The sequence below is a fragment of the Mauremys reevesii genome, linkage group 2, assembly GCF_016161935.1.
Source record: "Mauremys reevesii isolate NIE-2019 linkage group 2, ASM1616193v1, whole genome shotgun sequence".
In the NCBI taxonomy this organism is placed as follows: domain Eukaryota; kingdom Metazoa; phylum Chordata; order Testudines; family Geoemydidae; genus Mauremys; species Mauremys reevesii.
Window position 1 is genome coordinate 36,695,349 of NC_052624.1, and position 26,356 is coordinate 36,721,704.

The 26,356-nt window shown below is 40.7% G+C and overlaps 1 protein-coding gene across 3 annotated transcripts in view; it reads left to right on the forward strand.

Moving 5' to 3' along the window:
- DNAJC1 (DnaJ heat shock protein family (Hsp40) member C1) overlaps window positions 1–26,356 on the forward strand; it is a 205,289-nt gene that overhangs the window by 111,179 nt on the left and 67,754 nt on the right. For 2 of the 3 annotated variants that reach the window (XM_039527418.1, XM_039527420.1), the window contains exons 7-9: window positions 5,308–5,398; window positions 6,632–6,664; window positions 8,968–9,134. In XM_039527418.1, coding sequence (XP_039383352.1) covers window positions 5,308–5,398; window positions 6,632–6,664; window positions 8,968–9,134 — 291 coding nt within the window. The remainder of the gene's footprint in view (window positions 1–5,307; window positions 5,399–6,631; window positions 6,665–8,967; window positions 9,135–26,356) is intronic. The other variant, XM_039527419.1, reaches the window with a different exon arrangement.

The window sequence follows — 26,356 nt, forward strand, 5'->3', positions numbered from 1 at the left end:
GGAAGGAAGAGACTCGTTAAAAAAGATACGTGTCTGCAGTTTACTGTAGTCTGAAGGTTAAAAACATCCATTTTGATGTCTATCATTTTTATGCAATGTTTGTTTAAAAGCAAACTGGTGCATAAGAGGTTTTTCTCTTCAGGCTTGTCTAAACGTAGTGCTGAAACGGCACAGATGTAGTGCTGTAGTGAAGATGCTGCTTCACTAATGGGAGAGTTTCTCCCATCAGCATAGTTAATCCACCTCCGTGAGAGGCAGTAGCAATGTTGATGGGTGAAGCACCTCCCCCGGTTGATATAGCACTATCTACTGGGGGTTAGGTCAGTATAATTATATTGCTCGGGGGTGTGGAATTTTTACACCCCAAGCGACATAGTTATACTGATGTAAGTGTGTAGTCTATACCTGGTCTGAGTTAGCTGGTTTTGTTTTTGATCATGTAGATCTAATTTTTTGACATCCCATTTGTTACCTTGACAACACACCAATGTCAGGATTATTTAATGCAATGAAAGAGCGTTCTTGCCACATGATGGTTGGTGTTGTTAATTATACAAAAATGGGCAAATCCAAGGTTGTTTCTTTTTCAAGTAGCTCTAACTTGACCCTTTCTTCATATTCTCACACACAGAAAATTGATTACTGTATACTTAGGACTGTTTCTGGGATTGTTATAACTCTCATACAAACTACATAAGAATATTACAATTAAAAAACCAAACAACTCTAATCATCCAAAAATGTGGAGATGACCATTTAAGGTACTATACATAAATATTATACTTCCTTTACAATTTTCATATTTGGTTAACAACAATATTGATATACAGAAAACAGTTTAATGGTTTAGTTACATATGTCCAGTTGGGTTGCTAGTCTGTGAGAGTGGTGAAGTGCTGGACCAACAGTATTTTCAGACCAATCATCCTTAAATTTTTTAAAAAAGGGCTATGTCCACTTGTCTGGATCAGAGCAAGGGAGAGTCTGATTTTATCATGAAATGTGCCTGGGATCACACCTGGTTCCATGAGGCAAGTCTCCCCTTTTCCAGCCCTTGTGGTGTTTTTTCTGGTCTGGCCTCCTTGTGAGGGAACTGAGGGGAGATCAATGAGAGCTAGATGAAGAGAACCAGAACAGCAAAGACTGATCAAAGTAACTAATTGAAATCTCCAATTTTGTATATCAATCCCAGCATCATCAAAACTCCACCATAAACAAAATGGTAGTTTTTCTTTATTTAAAAAAAAATTAAGTGAGGATTAATTTTGTTGCTCTTCTCTATCAAGAACTTTTGTGGTACCTGGCACCACAGCACTGAGCACATTTTGTAAAGGACATTCCATTCATCTGATCTGTAAATTTACTGATAGCTGGCAACACTGTATGTAGTGTGGCAGAGCTGTGAAAACCTTAACTTCATATATCCATGCTTCTGTGTGATAAAATGTGGACCATTATGTTGCATTAAACTATTTTTGCCTTGAAGTTTCTTGGATTTTTAAAACGTAAAACTGACAGATTAATGGTCTAATAACTTTTCTTTAATACTTGTTTGAAAGATCAGCCAATCAAATCAAAGTTGCTATGTATATATCTGTAAAACTGTACATGTGTTTATACATGAAACAACACACAGAGCTGGGAGCCTACGTGTCACGACTTTGATACATAATTAAGGAAAGTGTAATATATTACTATCTTGGTATTCTTTTCAAATGCTTCTCTTTCTCAAGCAAATTCCTTCAAACAGGAGGAAAACACTTGTTCCTATTAAAGTGTACCCAAACTGTTCCTGTTAGGCAGAACATTTCCAAACTGTTTGTTTTTCTTTGGAAAGTTGGGCTTTGATCTAGATCCAAAATTTGTTGCTTAGGCTGCTCTTTAATTCTTTAAGAGGACTGAGTACATAACAGGTATGAAATGTAGATGTAGATATATTTTGAACTACTGGAATGCAAAAGAAAGTGTCTGGTCAAAAATGTGCTTAGAAGTCTGATTTATCCAAATTGGGGGTAGGCAAATTGTATTTTTTATATTTATATTTTCAAAATTTTGTAGAATAATCCCCATCAGTTTGGCCTGAAAATGATCGTAGTATGATAAAATTGAACCCCCAAACATCTTGGAAAACTAAGAGCTGGAACATGAGGATTTATAATGGAAATTACATTTCAACCATAACTAAAGATATACGGCAAAAAGTTCACTGCAGGATTGGGCAGTAGCAAAAATATGTTGGTGAGGGAGAGAACTTATACTCAAACATAAGTGTCTGATATGATTACAAAGTTATAGAAAAAGTTGCTGTTAAGTAAATTATTTGGTAAAATTTGTTCTCCCTTTTAATTTTTTTTCCTAGTGAGTCTTCCTATTTCTAAACCTTTTTGTAAGTCTACATTTTTTCCAGTTTCATTTTTAATTTCACTGTAACTTATTTGGGTCATATGTAGATATACATATTCAGACGTACATAAGAAAATTTTGCCCTCAGGGTCATCTTTTTAGCTCTTACTGAACCTGGAGAGCCAAATGCTCACATTTGAGGGCAGAACTAGCCCTATAAATATTTTAGGAGTTATTTTTCTGATTTCTGTCTTTTTGCAAAGATCTATACGTGTTCTTTTTTTTTTTTACAAGATGTGGTGCCATAGTGTTCTTTCTTCACATTATGCTGATATTCTGATCATACAAAAATAAATTGTATTTAATAAAATAATATACATACAGTCCAGTTCTTGTTTGATATCTTTTAACCTGAGCAATGCTTTAACTGCACTGATTACCCACTTTATATAGATACATCAAATTTAGTATTGCTGTTGCTTTATCTGCTTCTGACTAGTTTTCTTTGTTTTTCTGCTCTTGTCTCTCATTTTCATCTGAACCGCTGTTCCAATTGTTCCATGATTGACACACTAGAGAGATTGACAGTTACCCTCTAGTGCCTGCTGTCTGGGGGTCCCATAAGCAATAATGGATTTTGCACCAGAATTTAGCATCAAATATTGGTTTTCAGTGCTAAATCAGAAATGCAGGATTGACTGTATTCTCTTTAAAATCATAGCTTTAAACAAAAGCATCCTTGGGATATCTGTAAGCCAAAAATCTATGTACTTAATGTAATCTGAATTCCTCCAAAATTCATAGCAGAGGAAGATTAAGAGTTTTATTTTTGGTGATTATTCTGGTTAAAGGTATAAATAACCACATAAATACAAGGAAAACTTCTTGTGTGTAAGTGAGGATTCCAAATTTCAGTTTTAACTGAAGAGATAAAACCAGGATAGATCCTAATTTTTCAGTGATTTGGTGTAGAAAATAGGAAATCCCTTTACTCTTTTAAAGGAGTTGCTATCTTGTTCAAGATGCCTGCTGTAAATGATAGCCATCCTGTATCACATGCATACACACATGTACAGGCCCTTATCCTATGAAGATTGAAGCATGTGCTTAAATTGTGCACTTCAGACCACATTCTCTGGCATACTATGTCCAAGTAATGCAAAATGGAAATACCCAGGGGAGTATATCTGCCGCACAGAGGGATCTCTCTTCTGGCATAAAACTGTCAGGGGTGACATAGGCATCTCGTTCCTGATTCCCCCTCACTCTGCAGCAGCTCTCACATGTAGCAGGGCTGGACGGCCCCAAAACATAAGTGTCTAAACTGCAATGCAGATGAGAATCCAGCCCTCTGAGTAGTCCAATTGCCTATAATGGGGATTCCTCACAGGGCATAAAAGACCAGCATAAGGAGTTTGTTTTTTTAAAAATATTTTGGGTGGATTTTTTTTATCATGATCCAAGATTGTAAACTCTTTGCCGCACGGACCATCTTTTCATTTTGTGTGTGTGTGTAAGCTTGATTGATGGGTTGGGGCCTCTAGGTGCTAACACAATGCATATAATAATTGATTGCATGTAGCATCTGTGTGGTGGACAACATTTTTTTTGTATATCTGCCAACAGTGGGAATGTAGGGTGCAAACAGAAAATGACTGCTTAACACAGTTTTTAGTAGCTATTTTATTAAAATTGTTTTATTGCTAATAAAACAATTTTCTGATGAAGTCTATGCTGCCACAATGCAAATAAATTTAAAAAAAATATTTTAAGGCTATTTCCTGGTACAGAAATAGCCAAAATCAAATAGTGAGAATGTTTACAAAAAGAAACTGAAAAACTGATTGCTAATGTATAAAGGAAGAAATAATTAGTTCATTTTGATATTAATAAGTTAATAAAGGTATAATTGTTATTTTAGGCAATAACCTAAGTAAAATTAAGTTTACTTAATGTAACTAATTTTGATGTGATGGAAGGAATGTTGTGCATGTCTAAAGTTAATAAATGCAGTTGCAACAACTTCCATTTCAACACTTCTGTATTTTAGTCCTTGTTACTGGTTGAATGCAGATTTACTTAGTGCATAAATAGGAATGCAACTTTAATTCCATTAACTGGTCATCATTGCAGGAAAACCCTCCCTTGCTTATCTCAACCTAGAAATCCTAAAAGCTAAAATAGACAGCCTTTCTCATCATGAATTAATTTAAATCTATTTGAAGATTATTATTCCTGAGGATATTTCTGTCCATAGCCGTCTTGTCACAAATCTTACTCTTACAAGTGCTATGAGTTTCTAATGTAAATCTGATAAACTGGTTTCTAGCAATAAAGCTAGTGAAAACCATAAAAAATGTTTAATGTTTGATATTTATGCTTACCTGTTGATGCCTTTTTCACAATTTTTAAAATATTATTAAGAAGGGTTTTTTTGGAAAGGTCTTCTGTATTGGATCTCACATTTGCTGATGTCATAAATGATTTTACAGCAAGATGTCCCTGCAGTAGAAAAAGAAATGGCAGCTTTAATTAAAACATTTATTTTCAAATATCTGTGTAGTGATGAACTTCTTGCTACTTGAACTTCCAGATTGTTGGGGTGAGCAAAATGGGTATATGGCTTCTTAAAGAGCTAATTAGGGATGCATTGACTTCTCATGTACAGGACCATTAAAATACCCTTCTGAAGGTGGGTTTTTTCCCTCAGTTTCTTTTTAAGTTGTATGTGTGTAGCAAACTTTAACCTCAGCATTATTAATTATGGACTTAACACAGAATTTCTGTGTTCAAGGCAAGTCATTCCTGTAACTTGAAAATTGCTGTGTCTCAAGTGGAATAAGTGAATATATTTCATTTGCTTTTGTAAAGAATTAATCTAAAGTGAAATAATTTAAAACAGTGCCATTGTAACAAACTTGTTTATATAAAGGATGCTAATGTCATTGCAACATTTTCTTAAAGGATGCCAGACAATTATATGTAGAATATAAAGAAACAAAAATGAAGGCGAGAGAAGATGCCCTGGCTAGAGCTGAACTTGAAACACTTCCGAGTGAGTTTTTAATACTGTCTTAATACACAATCAATGTAATTTATTATAAGATAGCTACTATAGAAGATGAATGGGAAAATATGCTTTCATTGTTCTGAAATTTGTTTTGCAAGTTATTTTTGCTGTCTGTTAGTGAAAGAGACTTCTGTGATACGACTTTTGAATTTCACTTAATAACCTCTGCTCTCATTTAAATTGGATACAGATATGTCCGTGTATAAACAACTATGTGATTAGTCAGAATCAAATATTTGTACACTGGATAAAACAAACAACTGCTGAATTCCAGTAATTTGGCAAATAGTTTTACTCTTGTACCAAAAGTACTTCTGAGTTTGATAATTTTTTACAAATTTATTAAAAAGATTTTATCTAATAAAATGTAAATTGAAAGAAATGTTATTTAACAGTATAGGCAAAGAAACTCAAAAGTAAAGACTGTGTGTATGTTGTTTTCAGAAGTGACCTCAGGTTGTGAGCCTGTGTGTATTATTGTGTCTGCATATAATTGCAGGTATATTTTATAGTCCTTATGTGCATATGGGGTCGATTTCTGTGTGCTATAAAATGCACCCACATTTACTTGCACCTATAAAAACGTAGATGCAAACTTTGGGTGCAGAGTTGTGACACTGTTGAAATTGGAACCTTAGGGTACTAGATCTCTCCACTCTTTAAATACAAGGTGAAAGCAATAAATAACTAGCATGCATATTTTAATATTGAGATTGGATGATATTCCCTTTTCTAATTCCTTTTTTGATCATAACCAAACTTTTAAAACTTGTTTTCAAAAGAAGCTAAAATGTGTTTGTTTGAATTGAGTATAATGCTTCTATATACATTTTTGTATTTTGGCATGAGTACTAAAAGCTAGTAACCATTGTGGAGTATAGAGTACACATAGGGAAAACCCATAGGAATGTATAGTACAGTCCCATTTGCCCATGGTCTGAGTTCTATAAAATCAGCAGAGATGACTCAGCATAATTTGGTACCATCTCCCCAAAGCCTGGAGTGCAAAGATCATTCTGCTGTTCAGTAATTATAGGATGCCAGCCACATAGGGTGCTAGCTATATACTTCATCTAGCAAATTGTAGTATGGAAATGTGAACACTGCAATCAGAGTTTATCAGTAACTTTATGATATTAGACTGTATTGTAATTTTGTTTCATTTGAATGATGACCTAGAGCATATCAATTAACAACTTTTAATATTTTGTTTAAAAGGACTGGTTTGGGGTACTAGAAGGACAAATTCAAGTAAGAAAACATTAAAATTTATAGTGGTTCGTGATCCTGCGTTTATATTATTTTTAAAATGGTGAATAAACTTTTTCAGCATTTTTCTCCTGAGTACTGGGAGAGGCCAGGGTATTAGTTATGAAACTGTGATTGGTAGAGTTTGTGGTGGAATTTGACACAACCTTAATTGGGCCAATATATGGAGATACACCTGTCTCATAGAGCTGGAGGGGACCCCGAAAAGTCATCAAGTCCAGCCCCTGCCTTCACTGGCAGGACCAAGTACTGATTTTGCCCCAGGTCCCTAAGTGGGCCCCTCAAGGATTGAACTCACAATCCTGGGTTTAGCAGGCCAATGCTCAAACCACTGAACTATCCCTCCCCCACAATGATATGGAACAGTGCTGTTACTGGCTAACCATGTGGTGTTCATCTTATATTTTAAAAATAAATGAATGTGTTGAAAAGGTTACAACATTCAGGAGTATAGACACATAACATTACAGAGCATAGACATATCCAGTGTGTTATTGAAGTCAGAATATCTTATGTAATAAGAATTCTCCAGTGGTTACATGCAAAACAAAAAATCTTTTAATGTTATTAAGTTCATTGTATACTTCAGAATTAGTATATAAAGGCTGAAAATCCCCAAATGTGCATTTCAATTGTCCCTTTCCTTCTTAATTTTAAAGACCATCAGTGGACTACTGAGTTCATAATAACATTTCCATCTACCTAATTGAGTAAATGCATCTCATGCAGATTAGCAATAGCTGTTTTATGCTGCCTGTTTTTCATGATCTAATTGCTAATTTACCCTCATGTCTATCTGCTTTACTGCTGAAATTGTGTAATATTCTCTGGGGGATTGAACTAGAACCAGTACAAGGGGGAATTCCATATAACTTGCAAATAGGAGAGACTGCAGCATGGAGGTCTTATTAACATGGGTTATTGCTAGAGAAGATACAAAGTGTGAAAAGGTAATTTCTTGATAAGTAAATATTATCCTACCAGGGAATCTCTCTGCAGAATTTTAGCTTATTCTATTGACACCTGTGCATGGTTCCTGTTAGCACTTCTCACTATATTCTAAACCTTTTTTCTCCTCATTTCATGTTTAAGTGTAAAATATAATTATTAAATCCTCCATAAAGTAGATGTTTGTAAAAATATGTTTTAAAGAAAGCTTGTTTCTGTTATTGATGTAATTATATGTAGCTATGTTTTTTTATTTACAGAGCTATAAATAAGTAAATATTTTAAATATTTTCTGGTTTCTCCATTTAAATTCATGTGCTTTTCCTAGCAATCTAACTTGTTACAAGGATACCAGAAGAAAGATACAACACAATTCCAAAGTGCAACTTTATTTGTAGACTTAAAAGTGATTTTCCATTGAACCAATAGTATATATGTAGATAAATCCCCGGTAAGGGATGTTCCTGTGACCGTAGATAGTTCCTTGGTCTAAATCCTGATATCAAAGAGGTGATTTATAACTCCCAGGACTAGCCAGCTGTCAGTTTTCTTAGTTGGGAACTCAATTTACTTGAAGAGTTTGAGCAAGTACCAAGTCACACTCTGGCAGTATATGCTAGTTGGTTTCTCTCCTGTTTTGGAGAGTTTACACCACAGAGTTTCTGAAATTCAGAATTGTAAGGGTCTGCTTTTGAGATGTTGTTCTGTGGGTCTGTTTTTCAGAGAGGCTGAGCACATAATCCCATTTGAAGGCCAACTGAATCTGAAGGTGCTCAGCACCTCTGAAAATCAGGCCTGAGATCTACATCTGCCTAAAGTTCCAAATGTTAAAATAAAGATATTTGTAAATAAGAATCGAGGGGGTGGGGGGAACTAGACATCAGCTCAAAAAGATATACTTTGTTCAGTGCATTTGAGGAAGGCTACCTTTTTGAGCTACCTTTCTGCCTCATCCATTCCTGAGGTCATCTGGTCCTGTCTTGACATGTCCTCTACATGAGGCAAGGGTATTGGATGGTGTAGTGCTGACTTTACACCACTGGGGGAAAACTCCTGCTATCCATTTAGGGGAACTTTCCAGCTGCAGCTCGAAGTGAGTCCAGGGATCTAGCCCAATGTGTATTTACCTGTTTCTTTGTAGAAAAGTAAAACATTATGCTGTGCAGTTTTGGTTATGACAAACATTTGTCTTCCTTCTCCCTAATTAAAAAAAAAAATTGAATCCCCTTTTTAACAGAAAAGCTCAACTCAACATTAACCATGGAGTGGCTAGGAACACCTCTAAATCATGTTTCTGGGCAACACTAGTAATAGATCATTTCTCTTTATTTTTGTAGAGGAGAAGAAACCTAAAGTCAAGAAACCAAAGTCTGAATTCCCTATATATACTCCTTCAGACTCCAATGCATATATACCATCATATGAACATGGAGCTTCTATTGAAGAGATTGAGGAACAGATGGATGATTGGCTGGAGAATAAGAACAGAACATACAAAAAAAAGGCAAGTTAAAATTTCCCTTTACATTTGTCAAGTACATTTAAAAGTTCTTCTTTGAGTGATTGCACATGTGCATTTCGCTCTTGGTATGTATGCACCCTGCACGCAGTCAGCGGAAATGTTCCCCTCAGTGGTACCTGGCGGGACTGTTTGAGCACACTCTCTTCTTACCATGCAGCGCTGGTACCAGTATAAAGGGCCCAGCCAACCTCGAGTCCCCATGGTTCCTTCTTACTGCCTGTGTTGGTCACTGGAACTGCTACTCTTGCTTTTGCAAGTACTATGTGACTGTGTTCTCTTGTATTTTATTGTAAATAATTTAGTGTTATTAAGGACGCTCAAAGGGTGCCATACCAGTTTGGAGGATGCCAGTCTCTGCTTTTTCTTTGTTTGCAAACACCTTTCCCATTTCCTCAGTGCTTGGTTCCATATCACCGCAGACTGTTAGGTGTTGAGTACTGAGAAGAGGGATACACCCGCCAGTTTATTTCTACCCCTCTCACAAAGAACTTCTGGTCCAGGAGGTTCATTCTCTCCCTTCATGTGGGAACCATAGAGGAGGTTCCACAGAATTTAAGAGGGAAGGGTTTCTTCTCCCATTATTTCCTAATTCCAAAAGCAAAGGGGAGTCTCAGACCTATCTTAAACCTGTGTCAGCTGCACAACTATCTCAAAAAGATAAAATTTCACATGGTCACACTAACATCTGTTTTTTCCTTTTTGGATCCTGGAGACTGTTACACCACCCTTGATTTAAGAGACACCTACTTTCATGTATTGATCTACTGAGGGCATAGAAAGTTCCTCAAATTCATAGTGAAGCACTCAGATTATCAGTTCATGGTGCTTACATTCAGCCTGTCTGCAGATCCTCATCTGTTCACAAAATATATCGCCATGGTAGCAGTCTTCCTGAGGAGACTAGGAGTGCAAGTCTATCCTGACCTGGGCAACTTTGTCAGGAACCAGTTCACCACTGAGAATTTTGCATATCCCTTTCAGTCAACTTCAAGGCCTCTTATTTGTTAGGGCTGCAGAATGAACTAGCAGACTCCCTGAGCAGATCATTTTCAAGTCACCTTGGGTGGTCTCTTCGCCTGGATGTCACTAGTTGCATTTTCGGAAGTGGGGGACTCCCCAGACAGGTCTATCTGCAAACAGGTCCAACAGATAATGTCACCAATTCTGGTGCCTGCAGGGTTATAGTCCAGGCTGCTTACAGACACTTTCCTGCTACCCTGGATAAAAAAGCTTTGGTATGCTTTCCCCCCAGTTCTACTCCTGCACTTTAAAGATCAAGCAGGACCACGCCCAGGTTGTATTAATAGCTCCAACGTGGTCCCACTAATACTGGTTCTCCACTCTATTGGATCTCTCAATAGCAACCCCAATCTGACTCCAATTGCATCCGAATTTGATCTCCCAACAGCACAGTTGGCTGCTCCACCCAAACCTGCAATTCCTTCATTTAACAGCCTGGAAGCTCCATGGCTAAATCCCAGAGAGGAGGCTTGCTCAGAGCAAGTTTTCCATGTCTTATTAAGTAGCAGAAAGCACTCCACCAGGGCCACCTACCTGTCAAAATGGAAAGTTCTCTGTCTGGGTTTGTCAAACCAGAGTCTCCATCCAACACATACTTAACTATCTAGGTTCACCTGGCAGCAATATCAGCTTTCCATCCTTGTGTGGATAACTGTTCTGATTTTTTAAATGAAAAGGCAATCTGACTCTGTAGAGGCCTGGAAAGGTTGTACCCTCAATTAAGGTAGGATTTTCCCTGTGGGACTTGATCTTGATCTTGTCTACTTATGAGACCACCATCTGAGCCTTTAGCAATGTGCTCCTTACTGCACCTTTTGTGGAAGGTGGTTTTCCTAATTGCCATTACTGCTGCCAGACGGGTCTCTGAATTGCATGCCTTCTCATCCGAACCACCATACACAGCTGCCTTTAAAAATAAGTCGTACTTATGCCCTCATCTGTGTACTCTCTATAAAGTAGTTTCCAATTTTTATGTCAGTCAATTTACTTACCTGTATTTTACTCCAAACCACATGCAAATAGGGACAAGTAATGGCTACACACATTGGACGTTAGACGAGCACTGGTGTTCTATGTAGACAGGAACAAACTGGTTCATCAATCCACCCAGCTGTATGTGGCCAAGCGAACAAAAAGAAAGTCTTCCAATCGCCTTACAGAGAATTTCATCTTGGATAACTTACTGTATCCACGCTTGTTATGATCTTGTAGGCGTTTCACCACCAGACAAGGTGACTGCTCACTCTACAAAGTTGCAAGCACCCTCAGTGGCATTCCTAGCTCAGATCCCTATCCAGGACATTTAAGCAGCAACCTAGTTATTGGTGCACATTTTCTCCTCCCATTACGCCATCACCCAGTACTCTAGCGATGATGCCAAATTCAGTCAAGCAGTACTACAGTCTGTGTGTATGTGAACTCCAATCCCTCTGCTTATATTACTACTTAGGAGTCACCAAGAGTGGATTGCACATGTGCAATCACTTGAAGAAGAAGAAAAAATGGTTACTAACCTTTCGTAATGGTTGTTCTCCGAGATGGGTTGCATATGTCCATTTCATGACTGGCCCTCCTGCCCTTCTACATCAGAGTTTCGGGAAAGAAGGAACTAAGGAGGCTCAAGGTTGGCTGGGTGCTTTATACTGACGCCAGCAGCACATGGCCACAAAAGGCACTTGAGCCACCCCAAAGGTGCCATTGAGGGAAAAATTTCTGGGGACTGTGCATGGGATACATACACACCAAGAGTGGACTGGACATGTGCAACACATCTCAAAGAATATCAGTAGGAAAGGATGGTAACTTTTTTTTTTTACTTTACATTTAAAATTTTATCTTCAGTTTTATTTTTTTCTGGGTACGATCACGGTGACCCCAAGAACACCTTTATGCCAACTGGCAAAGGGAGCATTCAACCTGATATTTTCAGAATATCTAGCAAAATAGTTTCTTGTATGGTATCCTATAAAACTGTTGTCACACTGATCATTAATATCATCATGGGTGTATGTACAGGTTGTGCATAAAAAGTTTTGTATGTGTGCTAGAAATATGTTTGTAAAGTATGTTTTGGAGCTAGTAGACTCACAAGTCTGCCGTAGATAAAGGAATGTTGTTTTACCCATTTCCAGTCTCTCCAATGCAAATTGAGCAAGGGGAGACAAGAGACAGTGGAAGCACATTTACCTGTAAGATAAACAAAGGCCTTGTCTACACTACAGGGGAAATTTGTTCTAAGCTACACAATTTGAGTTATGTGAATAGCGTAACTCAAATCAACTAGCTTAGAGCTCCTTACCGCGGGGTCCACATTACGCGATGTCAACAGAAAACATTCTCCTGTTGACTCCCCCACTCTTCTCAATCCGGTGGAGTACAGGAGTTGACGGGAGAGTGATCTCTTCGCTAGACCCGCTAAATCAACTACCGATGCATCAATCACCGCATGTCAATCCCCTGGTAAATGTAGACAAGCCAAAAGTAATTAAACCAATTGGAGAAGCAAATGGACCAGAGGAGTAGAGAGACAGCATGGTGACTTCACAAGCAGCAGGGGAGAAAAACTTTATCTGGGGACACACATCAAAGAAATATATTTCAAAGGTTCACTGGTCTATAAAAAGAAGGGAGGAAACCCCAGAGTTACCGATCACTGAAGAGACACAGGGAACAGCACCTTTTGAGCCTGTGAATGGTGGATCCTCTTGGCCTGTAGGGCAGGAGCTGCTCTTTTAGGGAAAGATACAGCTTGCTATAATTAAGTTTTAGGCACTAGAAAACATGTTGTTTTTGTTTGTAACCCATTTTCTCTCTCTTTTATTCTTGCCTGATATCACTTAAATCTGTTTCTTCATTACTACACTTATTCTTGTTTTATTACAAAACCTTCTCGATGTTATATTGAAGTAAAGTGGGAGTCTTCAGCTAAACTAACAGGCTGGTGTATGCTCTGTCTCTTTGGAGCCAGCAAACTTAATCTCTGTAGGTATCCAGTGAGAAGGACTGGACACTGCAGGGAGATGTCTCTGGGGAACTCAGTAACTGGGGTTTGCTGGTTGTTACCTGCAAGGCAAGGTTTTGACTGTATGTCTTGCTAGCAAACTCCTTGAGACTGTCAGTCTGGAGTGACATACAGTTTAGTAGCACCAAAGCTCTCACTTGCTGAGGCAGACGGGTGACCCAGTGACGTACGGTTCTGGGTTCCCTGAGGAGCGCGTTACAGTCATGTAATGTGGTATATACCATGTGGTTATACCAGGATAATATCCATATGCTACCAATGTCCAGAGAACTATAAATCCCCAATCAAAGAACATAACGGCAATGTCCTCCTTCAAAGTTTGATTATATCAGAAGTTCAACGACTGTTATTAGAAGTGTTGTAATGAGATGTATGTGATTAATCAAAAACATATGCAAACTCTATGTGGTTGGTAATATAATACTCCTCCTTTTGGCTAGAAGGTCAGAGTGTAGGGTGGATTGCAGTTATATGGAGCTGTAGCTTTCTCTTAATGATTGTAGTTAATAACATGTTGGTGGCAAGGATAGTCTATTCTCCTGTTTTATGAACATCACTTTCTTCTTTGAGCATTTGTCCACATGGATCCCATTGTAAGTGTGTGCGCCTTGTGTACCCAAGAATGCAATCTTTTTCCAGCAATGTCTTTTGGGGCTATGCATGCACCCTGTATCCCCTTGCACCCTCCACAGTGAGGGTATAAAAGGCAGAGCACCCCCAACTGACACTCAGTTCTTCTCACTGCCCACGGTAGCAAGTTGGAGCCTCAGTGTCCTCCTGGTTACCCTGTAGTATGTGTCAGGTATCAGAGGGGTGGCCGTGTTAGTCTGGTTCTGTAGAAGCAGCAAAGAATCCTGTGGCATCCGAAGAAGTGGGTATTCACCCACGAAAGCTCATGCTGCAAAACGTCTGTTAGTCTATAAGGTGCCACAGGACTCTTTGCTGCTCCTGTAGTATAGTTAGTTACGGGCTTTTTAGCATTATTTAGTCTAGTAGGTTAGCTTTAGATGAGTTGTATTTGGTCATTGGTTTATATAAAAAACAAAACTATTTTCTTATTGTTTATACCTCAGTACTAAGGACTAGGTCTGATGGTGATGAGCAGCCTGCAGACTTTAAAATCTTCCTTGCCTGCAAAACTGCTAAGCCTGCTAACAATGCAAATTCAAAGTGTGCGTTAGTTTAGGGGAGGTTCACATCTCTTTCCCTGTGCCATCTGTAATTTTTTTTTTCTAAGTGTACACAGAGGGCTCCTGATACTCATTCAAAATTGTTCCTGATGGAAAAAATCTATGTGGAGTGCGTCTGACTCTGGGGTACACCCTCAGCAGCAGTCTCTTGCTTTGAAAACAGTTTCAACAAGTCCCTGGCTACAAGAGATGCCACTCTGGGATATAAGAAGTCTTCTGGCTCCAAGAGCCCTCATGCTGTTAGCAAACACTGAGTTTCATCAGCCCTCTTCAGGTCAGTCAGTGTCTCCTGTTACCCAAGGGAGGAAGGAACAAAGATCTCCAGGCACATCCTGGCATCAATCACCATCCTCAGTATTGGCCAAGAAGTCAGTCTTCATAAGCCTTATATAACCAGGCTTCTATGAAACTTCATCAGTACTGTGAGTCTAAGTCTAGGGATTCATGTTCCTTAGCCTCAGTGCCACATCCTATACTTTTGGGGACCCTCACTTCCTCAGTACCATATCCAGACATGACCACTTCTGGTACGCTAGCATTGGTACTGGTTGTCATGGTACCTTTGCTGGTGATGCCACCTCCCTTGTCTACTGAGACTGTATTTTCATAACTCGTACGTACCTTACAGTTATTTTGGAATCAGCGTCCATTGCTGGATGTTTCTCCTTTGTCTGCAGTATGCAGAGCTCTACCAGCATCAGAACCTAAGGTACTGAAGATAAAAATATCTCTGTGCCCAACTTTGCTGGTACTGATGGCTATCTTTCATGTGAGATCTAAGGTCTTCCAGTTTTACTCTTCAAGAATCTTCTCCATTAGAGGAATTTTATTCATTTGCATCCTCATCTTTGCATAGTAATTGGAGTCATTCTGCTAGGAGGTTTTCACCTTTGACTAGGTGACCTGAGAGTGTCCTTAATGGAAATCCTTCTTGTCATAGATCTCATGCTTCAAAAAAGTCTCATATTCCCTGGTTCCCACCTTTATGGCACTTACAAGCCCTTACCATTAGGACCTTCTGAGATCCTGGAACCTCAGAGTCAGCAGAAGACGAAGGAGGAATATGATGTCCTGTGTATCCCTCTAGGCATATGTTCATCATTGATTAAATTGATTTCTCATTGAGCAAATAAATTGACTATAGACAACTTCAGAGCTTTCCGGGACCTCCTTGAAAGGATGGTGGACACCAGCACCTTTCCAGGATCGCCCTAAAAGGCTAAAGATCCACCTGGAAGGTGTCAAGGAAAGAGCTCATAAATTCTTTGATGTTTTATACCTGATATCCCAGGGTCTGTTAGCTATGCTGATTAATGAAGGCATTACTGAACTCCGTAAGAATTTATGTCAAGCTCCAGCATCCGTCTTGGCCACAGCCAAGAAGGCAGATTGCAGATACCAGTTACCACCTGAGGCATTTTAATAACTTTTTTATGCACCTGATATCTGGTTTGTAGGTTATAACAGCAGTTCACAAATAATCTAGGTTACCTGACCTGCCTAGGTGTACCCTCAGGGACAAAGAACCTAAGGTGATGGATCTGCTGGTGGGGGTGGGGGGAGTTTATTCATCTGCTTCTTTGCAATTTCAGATAGCCAAATGTCATGCTTTAATGATTAAATATAACTTAATGTAATGGGACCAGGTGTTACTGTTGTTGGAGAGACTTCAGTGTTAGGGCAAAGACAGCTCTGCATGTGTCTCTGGTTGCTTCTGACACTGCAGCCTGGTCAGTGGCCACTGTGATGAAGTGGCTGAGAAGAACAATGTTGTTGTGATTGTCAGGAATTCCTACAGAAGTTCACAGCACTGTTGAAGATTTGCCTTTTGAGGGCCATTTTTTTTAAACTCCAGAATGGATGGGGAATTGCACTTACTGAAGGATTCCAGGCACCACTTTGGTGTCTCGGTTAATGTTCTTCTTCTGAGAAGGAACATAAAGGAACATTTTCTAGACAGTGATTTAGATTCCAGTTCAACAAGGTTGTATCTTCCTCAAGAGATTTGCCAAAATGAATCAGATTATCTCCTCTTCAGTCTCACCCAGTGAATCTGCCTCTGCTTTATGGGTTATATATTGTCTATTGCTTATGTGTCTAGTACTTATTAATGGTTTCCCCCTTCAACCTCCCTGACTTTAGCTAAGGTTTTTTGAGGTGTACTAATTGAGCAACACAGCATGGATTTCCCTGTAGAAATTTCTCAGGAGGTACTTTCATTTCTTCCTTGATGTACAGACTTTCTAAATGTCTGCCAAGGTATTTCCTTTTGCTAACTACCCACATCAAACATCCTAATGGCAGAGGCATCCAAGTTGGGCTGGATGCACCTTTGGACTCTCTCCAGATCCAGGACATGTCCCAAGCAGAGATCGAGTTGCATAAAAATATGTTAGAGCTCAGAGAATCTAGCCTGCAATGCTTTTCTACCACTCCTTCAGGGTATTGCTACTGAAATTCTGATGGCCAACACAACAGTGTATAAACTGTATAAACAGGCAAGGGAGAAGGCAGGACCCAGCACTCTAGTTTTCCCCTAAGTCCTATGCCCTTTTTCCCAGCTCTCTGTCTCTGGTGCCCTAGCTGCCCATCTCTGCTTCCTGGAGTCATCGTGGCAGCTCGATCTTGAGTTTAGCTGGTAGAGTTCCTCCTTTCCAGAGTGGTGTTAGGGCATCTTCCTCTGTGTCTCTATGCCTGTGCCCCTGCCATCCCAGTGGTCCTGGACTGGGAAGCCATATGCTTATATCCTATTTCTGATAAACTTCTTATAGCCTTTTATCTTCCAGGTTCCCAGAAAGATCATGTCACCTAAACAGAAAGCACTCCATCAATCATGAGTGGAAATTGAGATGTAGAATTAGATCAGATATTTCTAAAATGGGGAGTTCCCTTGGTAGAGCTGTTTCCTTCAAATGTGAACATGAAGTGTCCAGCATTCTGCTCCTGTAATCAGACACTGATAAGTCACTCAATCTCTTGTAAACCCTGCAATGCCCATTAGGCATTGGGTGAAAGTACAGTGGCCACCCATGTGGGAGCAACCCATTGAGGCAGCCTCAGAACAGAACATATGGTCCTCAACTTTCTTTTCACAGCTTCCTGGCCAGTTAAAGCACAGATATCACAGATTGCAATCCGTAAGTTGAAGTCGGAAAGCAACTGGGGTTTGCAATATCACTGCTGAATTGCTGAAGACAGGTGCAAGTATTTTTATCATAGCTATATAGGCTTTTCCAGACCATCTGGTGTACTACTGTTATCCCCAGTGATTGGAAGAACAGTGTTGTTCTGCCTCCGTTCAAAAAGGGTGGTAAGGCAGAATGTAGCAACTATAGAGATGATATGCTGCTGCTAACTTCTGGGAAAGTCTTTTCTCCCATGTTAGCATCTTGAATCAATGATACACTTCGTGGCAGAGGCCCAAATACTCAATGCAGCTCTAGAGCTGGTGGCTCCATTGTTGATCAGCTTTTTAAGAAGATGGCTGAATTTAATAAGCCATGGGTGGCACTTTTTATATAAAGACTTCCATCAGGCCTTTGATCAGTATATCAAGTAAGTTTGTGGGATCTGATGAGGTGACTTGGTGTCCCTGGGAAGATAGTATCATTAATAGAAGAGGTCTATAATGGAATAGAAAGCTCTGTTAGAGTTAATGATAAATACACAGCATAGTTCCATAGGAGTTCAACAAGGCTGCGCTCTATTATCATCGTTCAATAGTGGCATTGATTAGTTGACAGATAAGCTTGACAAAGCAGCTGTTGGTGGCACTGGGCTGAACACATTTCTGTTTTGAGATCTCGAATATGCCAATGACGTCTTGTTGGATCAGTTTGATGAATTGCTGCAGCTGCTGGTCAATCTGGTTGGGCTAAAAGCAGTGTGTGTTGATCTGGTTATTTATCTGGATAAAACTAAGTTCCTGACCATTGCCATCAAGCAGCCTCCAGGTCCAGATTATGACCAGCTCAGTATTAAATCTGTCTGTACTGGCCATCAAGTATGTGGCAACTGTCAAATATCTGAGCAGCATCAGAGTTCTGGAAGATGCTAAACAGGCAGACATTTATAGAGCAGCAACTTCAGCCATTTTGGGGGCTCCTCAGCGGCCTCTGTGGGGAGTCATGACATCAGACTTTCTACAAAGTTGAGGATCTATAGACTCATGGTCATACCAACTCTGTTGTACTTAAGTGAAATATGGGCAACGAGGAAGGCTATAGAAGAACACCAGATGAGTATTTTTTGATTCTCATTGTCTTCATCATCTGCTCCACATTAAGTGGCACAACAAGATCACAAATATAATTACTGCCAATCAATATGAGTTTATGGAAAATAGCTCCTGTCAAACTAAATTGATATATTTTTTTGGATGAGATTACAAGTTTGGTTAATAAGACAGGCATTATTAGTGTAATATACTTAGACTTCTGTAAGGCATTTGACTTGATACCACACATCATTTTGATTAAAAAACTAGAACTATATAAAATTAGCATGGCACACATGAAATGGATTAAAATCTGACAATGTGATCAGTCTCAAAATGTAATTGTAAACGGAATCATCATGGAGCGGGTTTGGTCAGGGGTACAGCTAGGATCAATTCTTGGTCTAATGCTATTTAATATTGTATCCAATGACCTGGAAGAAAACATAAAATCATCACTGATAGAGTTTGCAAATGACCCCAAAATTGGGGGAATGGTAAATAAGGAAGAGGACAGGTCAGTGATGCAGAGTGAACTGAATCGCTTGGTATACCGGGGACAAGCAAATATGCATTTTAATATGGTTAAATGTAAATGTATATGTGTACGAACAAAGAATGTAGGCCACATTTACAGAGTGAGGGATTGTATCCTCAGAAACAATGACTCTGAAAAAGATTTCAGAGCCTTGGTGGATAATCAGCTGAAAATAACCCACCAGTGCAACGTTGTGACCAAAAGGGCTAATGTGATCCTTGGATGCATAAACAGAGAACATGGCCATACTGGGTCAGACCAAAGGTCCATCTAGCCCACTATCCTGTCTTCTGACAGTGGCCAATGCCATGTGCCCCAGAGGGAATGAACAGAACAGGTAATCATCAAGTGATCCATCCTCTGTCACCCATTCCCAGCTTCTGGTAAACAGAGGCTAGGAACACCATCCCTACCCACCCTGGCTAAGAGCCATTGATGGACCTATCATCCATGAACTTATCTAGTTGTTTTTTGATGTAGCAGTGGTGAGCATTAAAGAGGGATTTGAAGGAGGACAAGGCAGTTGCCTTATGGATCAGTTCTGGGCAGGGCCGCCCAGAGGATTCCGGGGGCCCGGGGTCTTCAGCGGCGGGGAGTCCCGCTTCGGCTGTAATTCGGCGGCGGCGGGGGCCTTCTATCCCGGAGAGGAAGGACCTCCCACCAGTGAAGACCGGGAGCGAAGAAGCTCCGGGGGCCTGGGCCCTGCGAGAGTTTTCCGGGGCCCCCGGAGCGAGTGAAGGACCCTGCTTCAGGGGCCCCGAAAAACTCTCGTGGGGACCCCTGCTGGGCCCGGGGCCTGGGGTAAATTGCCCCACTTCCCCCCCCCCCCCCCCCCGGCGGCCCTGGTTCTGCGATGGAGTTCAGTTCTTCAAGAGCAGTTCAGAAACATGCTTGGAGACTTTCGTGTGAGAAGCTGACAAATGGGTGGATGAGATGGGAGCTGAGGAGAGGGGTGCCTTTTTCACTGTATTGGTTTAGAGTTGGAGTCCAGGAGTTTCCTGACTTCCATCTAGGATCCTGATGCACCTTTTGAGTCTATACTGAAATACCCAAATGGATGAATTTTTCTGTCTTGTGATAATGATGAAGATCAGGAATTATTCTTTGGTACCCATGCCCCTTCCAACTGTCTCACTAGCCTCCACTGTCCTTTCCACACAGGGTAATACAAAATAAATGTGCTTTTTATTATATTCTGCATTTCCATATAACTCTTGTGCACTTTATCATTCTGTGCATTGGACAATATGAACTGAAGTCTGAAGGAGGAACTCGTACCCAACCATGCAGTAGCATGGGCTGCTCTGTATCCTGATTCAAGCCAGAGAATAGGGATATGAGAGAGCAAAGTGATGGCTTCTGGAACCCTAACTGAGAATTGTCTAATTTTGTAGGTGTTCACATTTTCTGCTTGCTTCATTACTGAAAATTGCCAGGTAAAATTGTGTGTAGTTGGTTATCTAACTCTGGAATGGGAATTCATGCAATATCAGTGTCATCATCTGTTTTTAAATCTGGTTCCCTAAATGGGGGAACAGCATAAGTAATACTGAAATCACTGAATTAACATAACTAGGCATCTTAGTGTCTGAATTTTTGGAGAGCATCATTATAAAGGACTTTTTTGTGATGCTGACTTTATCTTCCAAGCAACATGACATTCAGAGCAATTACTTAATTTGAAAGTTCCGTAAAAAAGTTACCTGTTAAATAATGAACGTGATGCACTGAAACATTTGTTTCTAAAATTTTGTTTCTTTGGTTTTCATTCTGATGTACAATTAAGTGTCTGGATTTTCTTCGGATTAGCTCATCAGAAGGAAAGTACAAGCAGCTTCCCTTGTTTAGATTGAGCTTCTACTTTAGTCTTTAGGTGAATTCTGGTGATGGATAAACAGTGCTGTGTATATACTTTCGTTGGGATTTAGAGGCTGTTTAAAGGATACAAATGTCACAGTTTGTATCCTGCTTCATCACATCAGTTTGTTGCTCTGTATATACTATTAAGCCACCTATCATATTACTTTGTAGCCATTTAATCCTTTACCTTCCTGTTACCTGTCCAACATGTCTTCAGATCACTTTTAGCTAGACCTGGGAGAATGAAGGGGAAATTATTAGTGTACATGTTTTGTTACATCTGAATTATTATTTGATCTGATTTTTGTTCTGTTTTGTTATCTTTTCTGCAAACATTAATGCAAATAATTTTTTTTTATCCAAATATCAGGAAAGGAACTTTTATTCATGCCCAAAGCGCACATCCAGATACTCCAACATGGCTTTGTATATTTGGGAATGAACATAGTATTAGAAAGGAGGAAGAGACTAGGAGAGTGGGAGATCCAGTGATTTTGAAAAATAAATAAGTACAATGAAATGATCCTTGAGATCTTTCTTTCTTTGTCCAGTAAAGCAGAAATGCCACACACACATCCCTCCCCCGGCATCAGTGGATGGGGGAACTTGATGGGGCTAGTGGTAAAAGGGGGACAGTCCCTGTAGCAAGGGGGGAGACACTAGATAGCGCCCTCTCTTGGGAGTCTCTGGCACCCATTGGCCATCGGGGGAGAGGGGTGCTGATTGGTCAGCATTCCCCAGCTCCCAGGATTTAGCCCAGTGCAGGGACATGTGAAGCCTCTTTTGGCACCTTTCCAGCAAAGAAAAGGTTACTCACCTGCTTCCAGCAGCAGCAACAGGAGTCGTCCAGATGCAGAGGGAGGCTGGTAAGGATCCAGGGGCCGCTTTCCCCAGGGACAGAAGGTCTGCTCCAGTGAGGAGTGGGCCCACTGTGGGGGTGATACCTCTGCCCATCCATCCCAGCATGGGGGCTCTGCCTTCAATCAGAGCAGGAAATGCTGTTGCAAAATATACTGGCACTAGTCTTTATGACAATTTAAAAAAAAAAGTATCCAAATTTAACTTTCCTGCTTAAGTACTTCAGGAATAACTATGTAGACTTGAAAAAATCCTTAATGTTACTCTGCTTGAGGTTGCTAACATGCATTTTTGCTGCCAACATGCATAGCTCTTGAACCATCAATTGGTTCATCGGTGTGGCTTCAGGCTGTTGTTCAAGCCACTCTTCTGCTTGCATGTGTGGGATCTTCTTGGTGGTCTCGCCCTCCTTCTTGTCACTTTCACTGTCAGTGTCACTGTTCCTTATACCAATTCAATTATCTCATGGTAGCTTGTATCAATGATTCATGTTTTCCAGAATGCCTTGCCATTGACTGAATGAGGCTTATAATGTTTGGTGACAAAAACAAATACCAAATGCTTCCATCTTTTTATCAATAGATTTTCGATGGCAGGGTGAGATGGAGCATTATCCATCAGTAGCACCACTCGGATAGGTAATGATTTTGACATAAAGTAATCTTTCTCAAGTGGAACAAAGTGTTTAAAAAACAGTTGGAGAAAATGCCTTTATCCATACAAGCACTGCACTGGCTGTAGTAATGGACAGGTAGAGCTGACATAGTGACGTTTGCAGAACAGTGAGGTTTCACACTTTTGTGAATGAACAGCACTGGGAGATGGAAATCCCCACTTGTGTTAGAAGTAGCCATTAGCGTGACCTGATCTTTACTGGGTTTAAAATTCTTCACCTGTTTTTCTGAACTGTCTGCCAGTGTCTTGTTTGGAAGCAGGTGCCAGTACAGGCCCATCTTGTAGTTAAACTCTTGGTCCCAGGTAAGTTCATGCTGTTCAACAAATAATTTGAAAGTGTTTTTAAATTAACCTGTGACATTAGAATCCGCTGTCAGTGACTCTCCTTGCATGCCCAACTGCTGTATTCCATGCCGATTTTTGAACCGACAGAGCCACCCTGGGCTTGCTTTAAAATGGTCCTCACCTTTGTCTGGATATATTTCTCGGTAGAGTAACTTTGCCTTTTCTGTAACCATCATACTTCTTATAGGAGTGCCTTTTGATCTTGTGCAAACCACTTTAATAAGGATTGCCTTATTAAAATCAGCAGCATCGACTTTGCATCCAATACACCAGCTTTTTACTGCTCTGCTGTCTTTGACTTCTTTTGCAAGTTGCTTTATTTTTTTTCCTGGCTTTTCTGAATATTTGTGACGGTTGATTTCCCGATACCATATTTTACTGCTATGTTGTTGAGGCTAATACCATTGTTGTGGTTTTTTAATATTTCTAGTTTTGTGTCAATTGAAAGTGTGACATGTTTGCACTTCCCATTGCTTGTTATTGTGCTTAGCCATACAATATTTCCTTGCTTTTTTTTTTATCTCTGCTGCTGCCTGATTGTGTACTTCCAGTTTCAAATTAGGTGTGCAGTTGACCAGTCAGTTTGTAACTCTAGTGTTCATATTTCTGGGGTTTTACTGTATGTGAGCATAAATTGTGTGAGGAGCCCTGAGAGGTGTATTTCCTTCCTCAAGTATGAGGACTTAATAACAAGAACTTATGCTATATATGGTGGGGTAGCATGTTTAAGGTATGACAGAAAATTTAGATGGCAGCAGAGAAGCATGATTTACCCTGGAACTTGAGATTTGAGATATGACTCCTTATCAGCTTGCCCAGCTGGCATTCACAGGCAGCGGGTTGCCAGTACCAAAACCTCGTTTTCAAAATATGGCTATAAAAACCAATGTGTACTTTGCATTAATGATGGGAAACATTTTTGTACCCATGAGAAAAAAGTGAAGGTGAGCAGATATTCTCTCCAGAATGTCCTTTTTCCCTCTTTCTCCTCTTCCCCTCCACCCCCATTTAGGTGGAAAGGACTGTATCTTCCATCCCTCCCCATTGCTTATATTTGTACTGTAGTGTACCAGTCTAAATGTAGTTTATAGTTGTGCTCAGCACACAGGTAGTTTTAGAATTAGGCAATCTTTATGACTTTTTTTAAACACAAACCAGACCCAGCGTACTCCTCCTGCATCAGTTCTACCGACAGCCTGTGACTTGTTAGTCCCAAGACAGGTTCCCTTAGCAGCTCCAGTTCTGTCCATGACTCCGGAGAGACTGGAATGTGCTCCTGGACCTCATGAATTGTTTGCATTGGAGGAATGAGGTTTCCATGTGCTTTGGTCCACTTTCCTGCTAAAAGGGCCCCTTCTCCTACATCAGATCTGACACACTCTGGTCATTTTCCTACAACACATCTTTTTGTCAGCTCCATTGGCACCTCCATTTGTACCAGACTCTGGTTCCTCCACGTCGAAGGACTCGGATGATAAGCATGGTCCACCACTCCTGTTCCAAAGATATGCCTGCCTGGAGGTTCAGACGGCGCAGTGGCAATACCTTCTAATGCCTTTGCTTAGGAACCACTGGTACCCAGCTCCATGGGCACTGCCGCAGCAGCATCAGGATCAACAAGGTTGGCTATATTGGAGATCATGGCCCAATATCTGCCCGGGAGGAGATCCCCATTTTACTGCCCCACCCTTCATCAAGTAGACATTCAGAACTGGGGCTGGATGATGCATCAGTTAGCCCAGTTCCAACGGTACCGCCGGATCTGAAGAGACTTCCCTCATTGTCCCTGGACATGGCTGTGTCCTTGACGCCTTCCTCTCCTCTGACTATCATCAATTTCAGGAGCTGCTGAGAAGAATAACTAATGCTCTTCAGATTCCCTTTGAAAGAGGTGCAGGACAGACAGTACCAACTGCTAGATATTTTATATCTATTGGTACCGGCCAGAATGGTTCTACCAATCAATGATGCCATTTACCAACTGGTGTGTATGGTGTGAGATACCCCGGCCACGTGCGCCCCCACCATGAAGTGGGCAAAAAAGAGATACTGTGTCCCCTTCAGTAGATCTGAGTTTGTTCTCCCACCTTTTGCCTAATTCCTTGGTGGTTCACAGGGTGGGCCAAACAGAAGCATCCACGCTCCCGTCCCTCTGACAAGGTGGGGAAGAGGTTAGTCCTTGAGGGTAGGAAGGTCTTTTCCTCGGCCAGGCTCCAGCTCTGTATTTCGAGCTACCGTGACTTTTGAGCTATGGCCAGATGGCAGACTTTGTGGACAAGCTTACCCCAGCAGTATTATGCCCGCTTCCAAGCTATTTTGGAGGAGGGCAAGTTGGTCACTAGAATCATATTTGAGACTGCAGTTGATTCCGCAAACACGTCCTTGCATACAATGGTGACTGGAATAGTCATTAAACAAAATTCTGGTTACACTTCTCAAGCTTTCCTAGGGAGGTTCAGAGCACAATTGAGGACCTTTGATGAATTACACCTCTTCAGTCAGAAGACTGATGTTTCCTTACACGCACTGAAAAACTCTAGAGTCACCTGTGATTGCTGGGCATTTATACGCCAGCACCCAAATGAAAATTTTGTTGCCTGCCCCCTACACAATGCTACAGAGCTCCCCTGTTCTGCCATTTGTGAGCCTCGACCTAAGCACCCAAAGGAAGAAAGATCCAGTCTGCCTGGTACACCAGAGCAGTCCTCCACGCAGCATAGTCAATCTTCGCATAAGCGATATTTCTGAGTGCTTCTAGAGAGCCATCAACCAGTTTGCACCCCAACACTCTTTACAGCCATCCCTTTAGAGGGCCATCTCAATCTCTTTCTGCTAGTATGGAGTGTAATAACAATGGACAAGTGGGTCATGGATGTCATTTGACTTGGCTATATGATTGAGTTTATGATGCTACCTCCACCACATCCCCCACCCTGGTTTTGTCTCAGGGGCCACTCTCACAACAGTATCCTTACCCTATAAGTGGACTCCCTACCGCAGAGAGGAGCAGTAGATCCAGTCTCCACAGACTTTCAGGGCATGGGGTTCTCTTCCAACTATTTCCTGTTGCCCAAGAAGAAGGGGGAATGGAGACCAATCCTGGATCTCTGGTGCCTCAGCCTTCCCATTTGCAAGCCAAAGTTCCGTATGTTCAAGCTTGTGGCCATCATTCCCTCACTAGAAAAAGGCATGTGGTTTATGGCTTTCGATATGCAAGACATCTACTTCCACATTGATATCCACATGACCCACAGATGGTTCCTGAGGTTCACGATGGGTCCTCAGCACTTCCAGTACAGGGTTCTCCCATTTGAACTTACCACTGCTTCATGAGCCTTTGCAAAGGTTTTCCCTGTGGAAGCAGCTCACCTCTAACGGGAAGGAGTCCTTGTCTTGCCCTACCTGGACGACTGGCAGTGTGGTCTAGAAGGGAAGCTCAAGAATTGACATCCCAGCTCCTCCTTCTCCTCTCCTACCTAG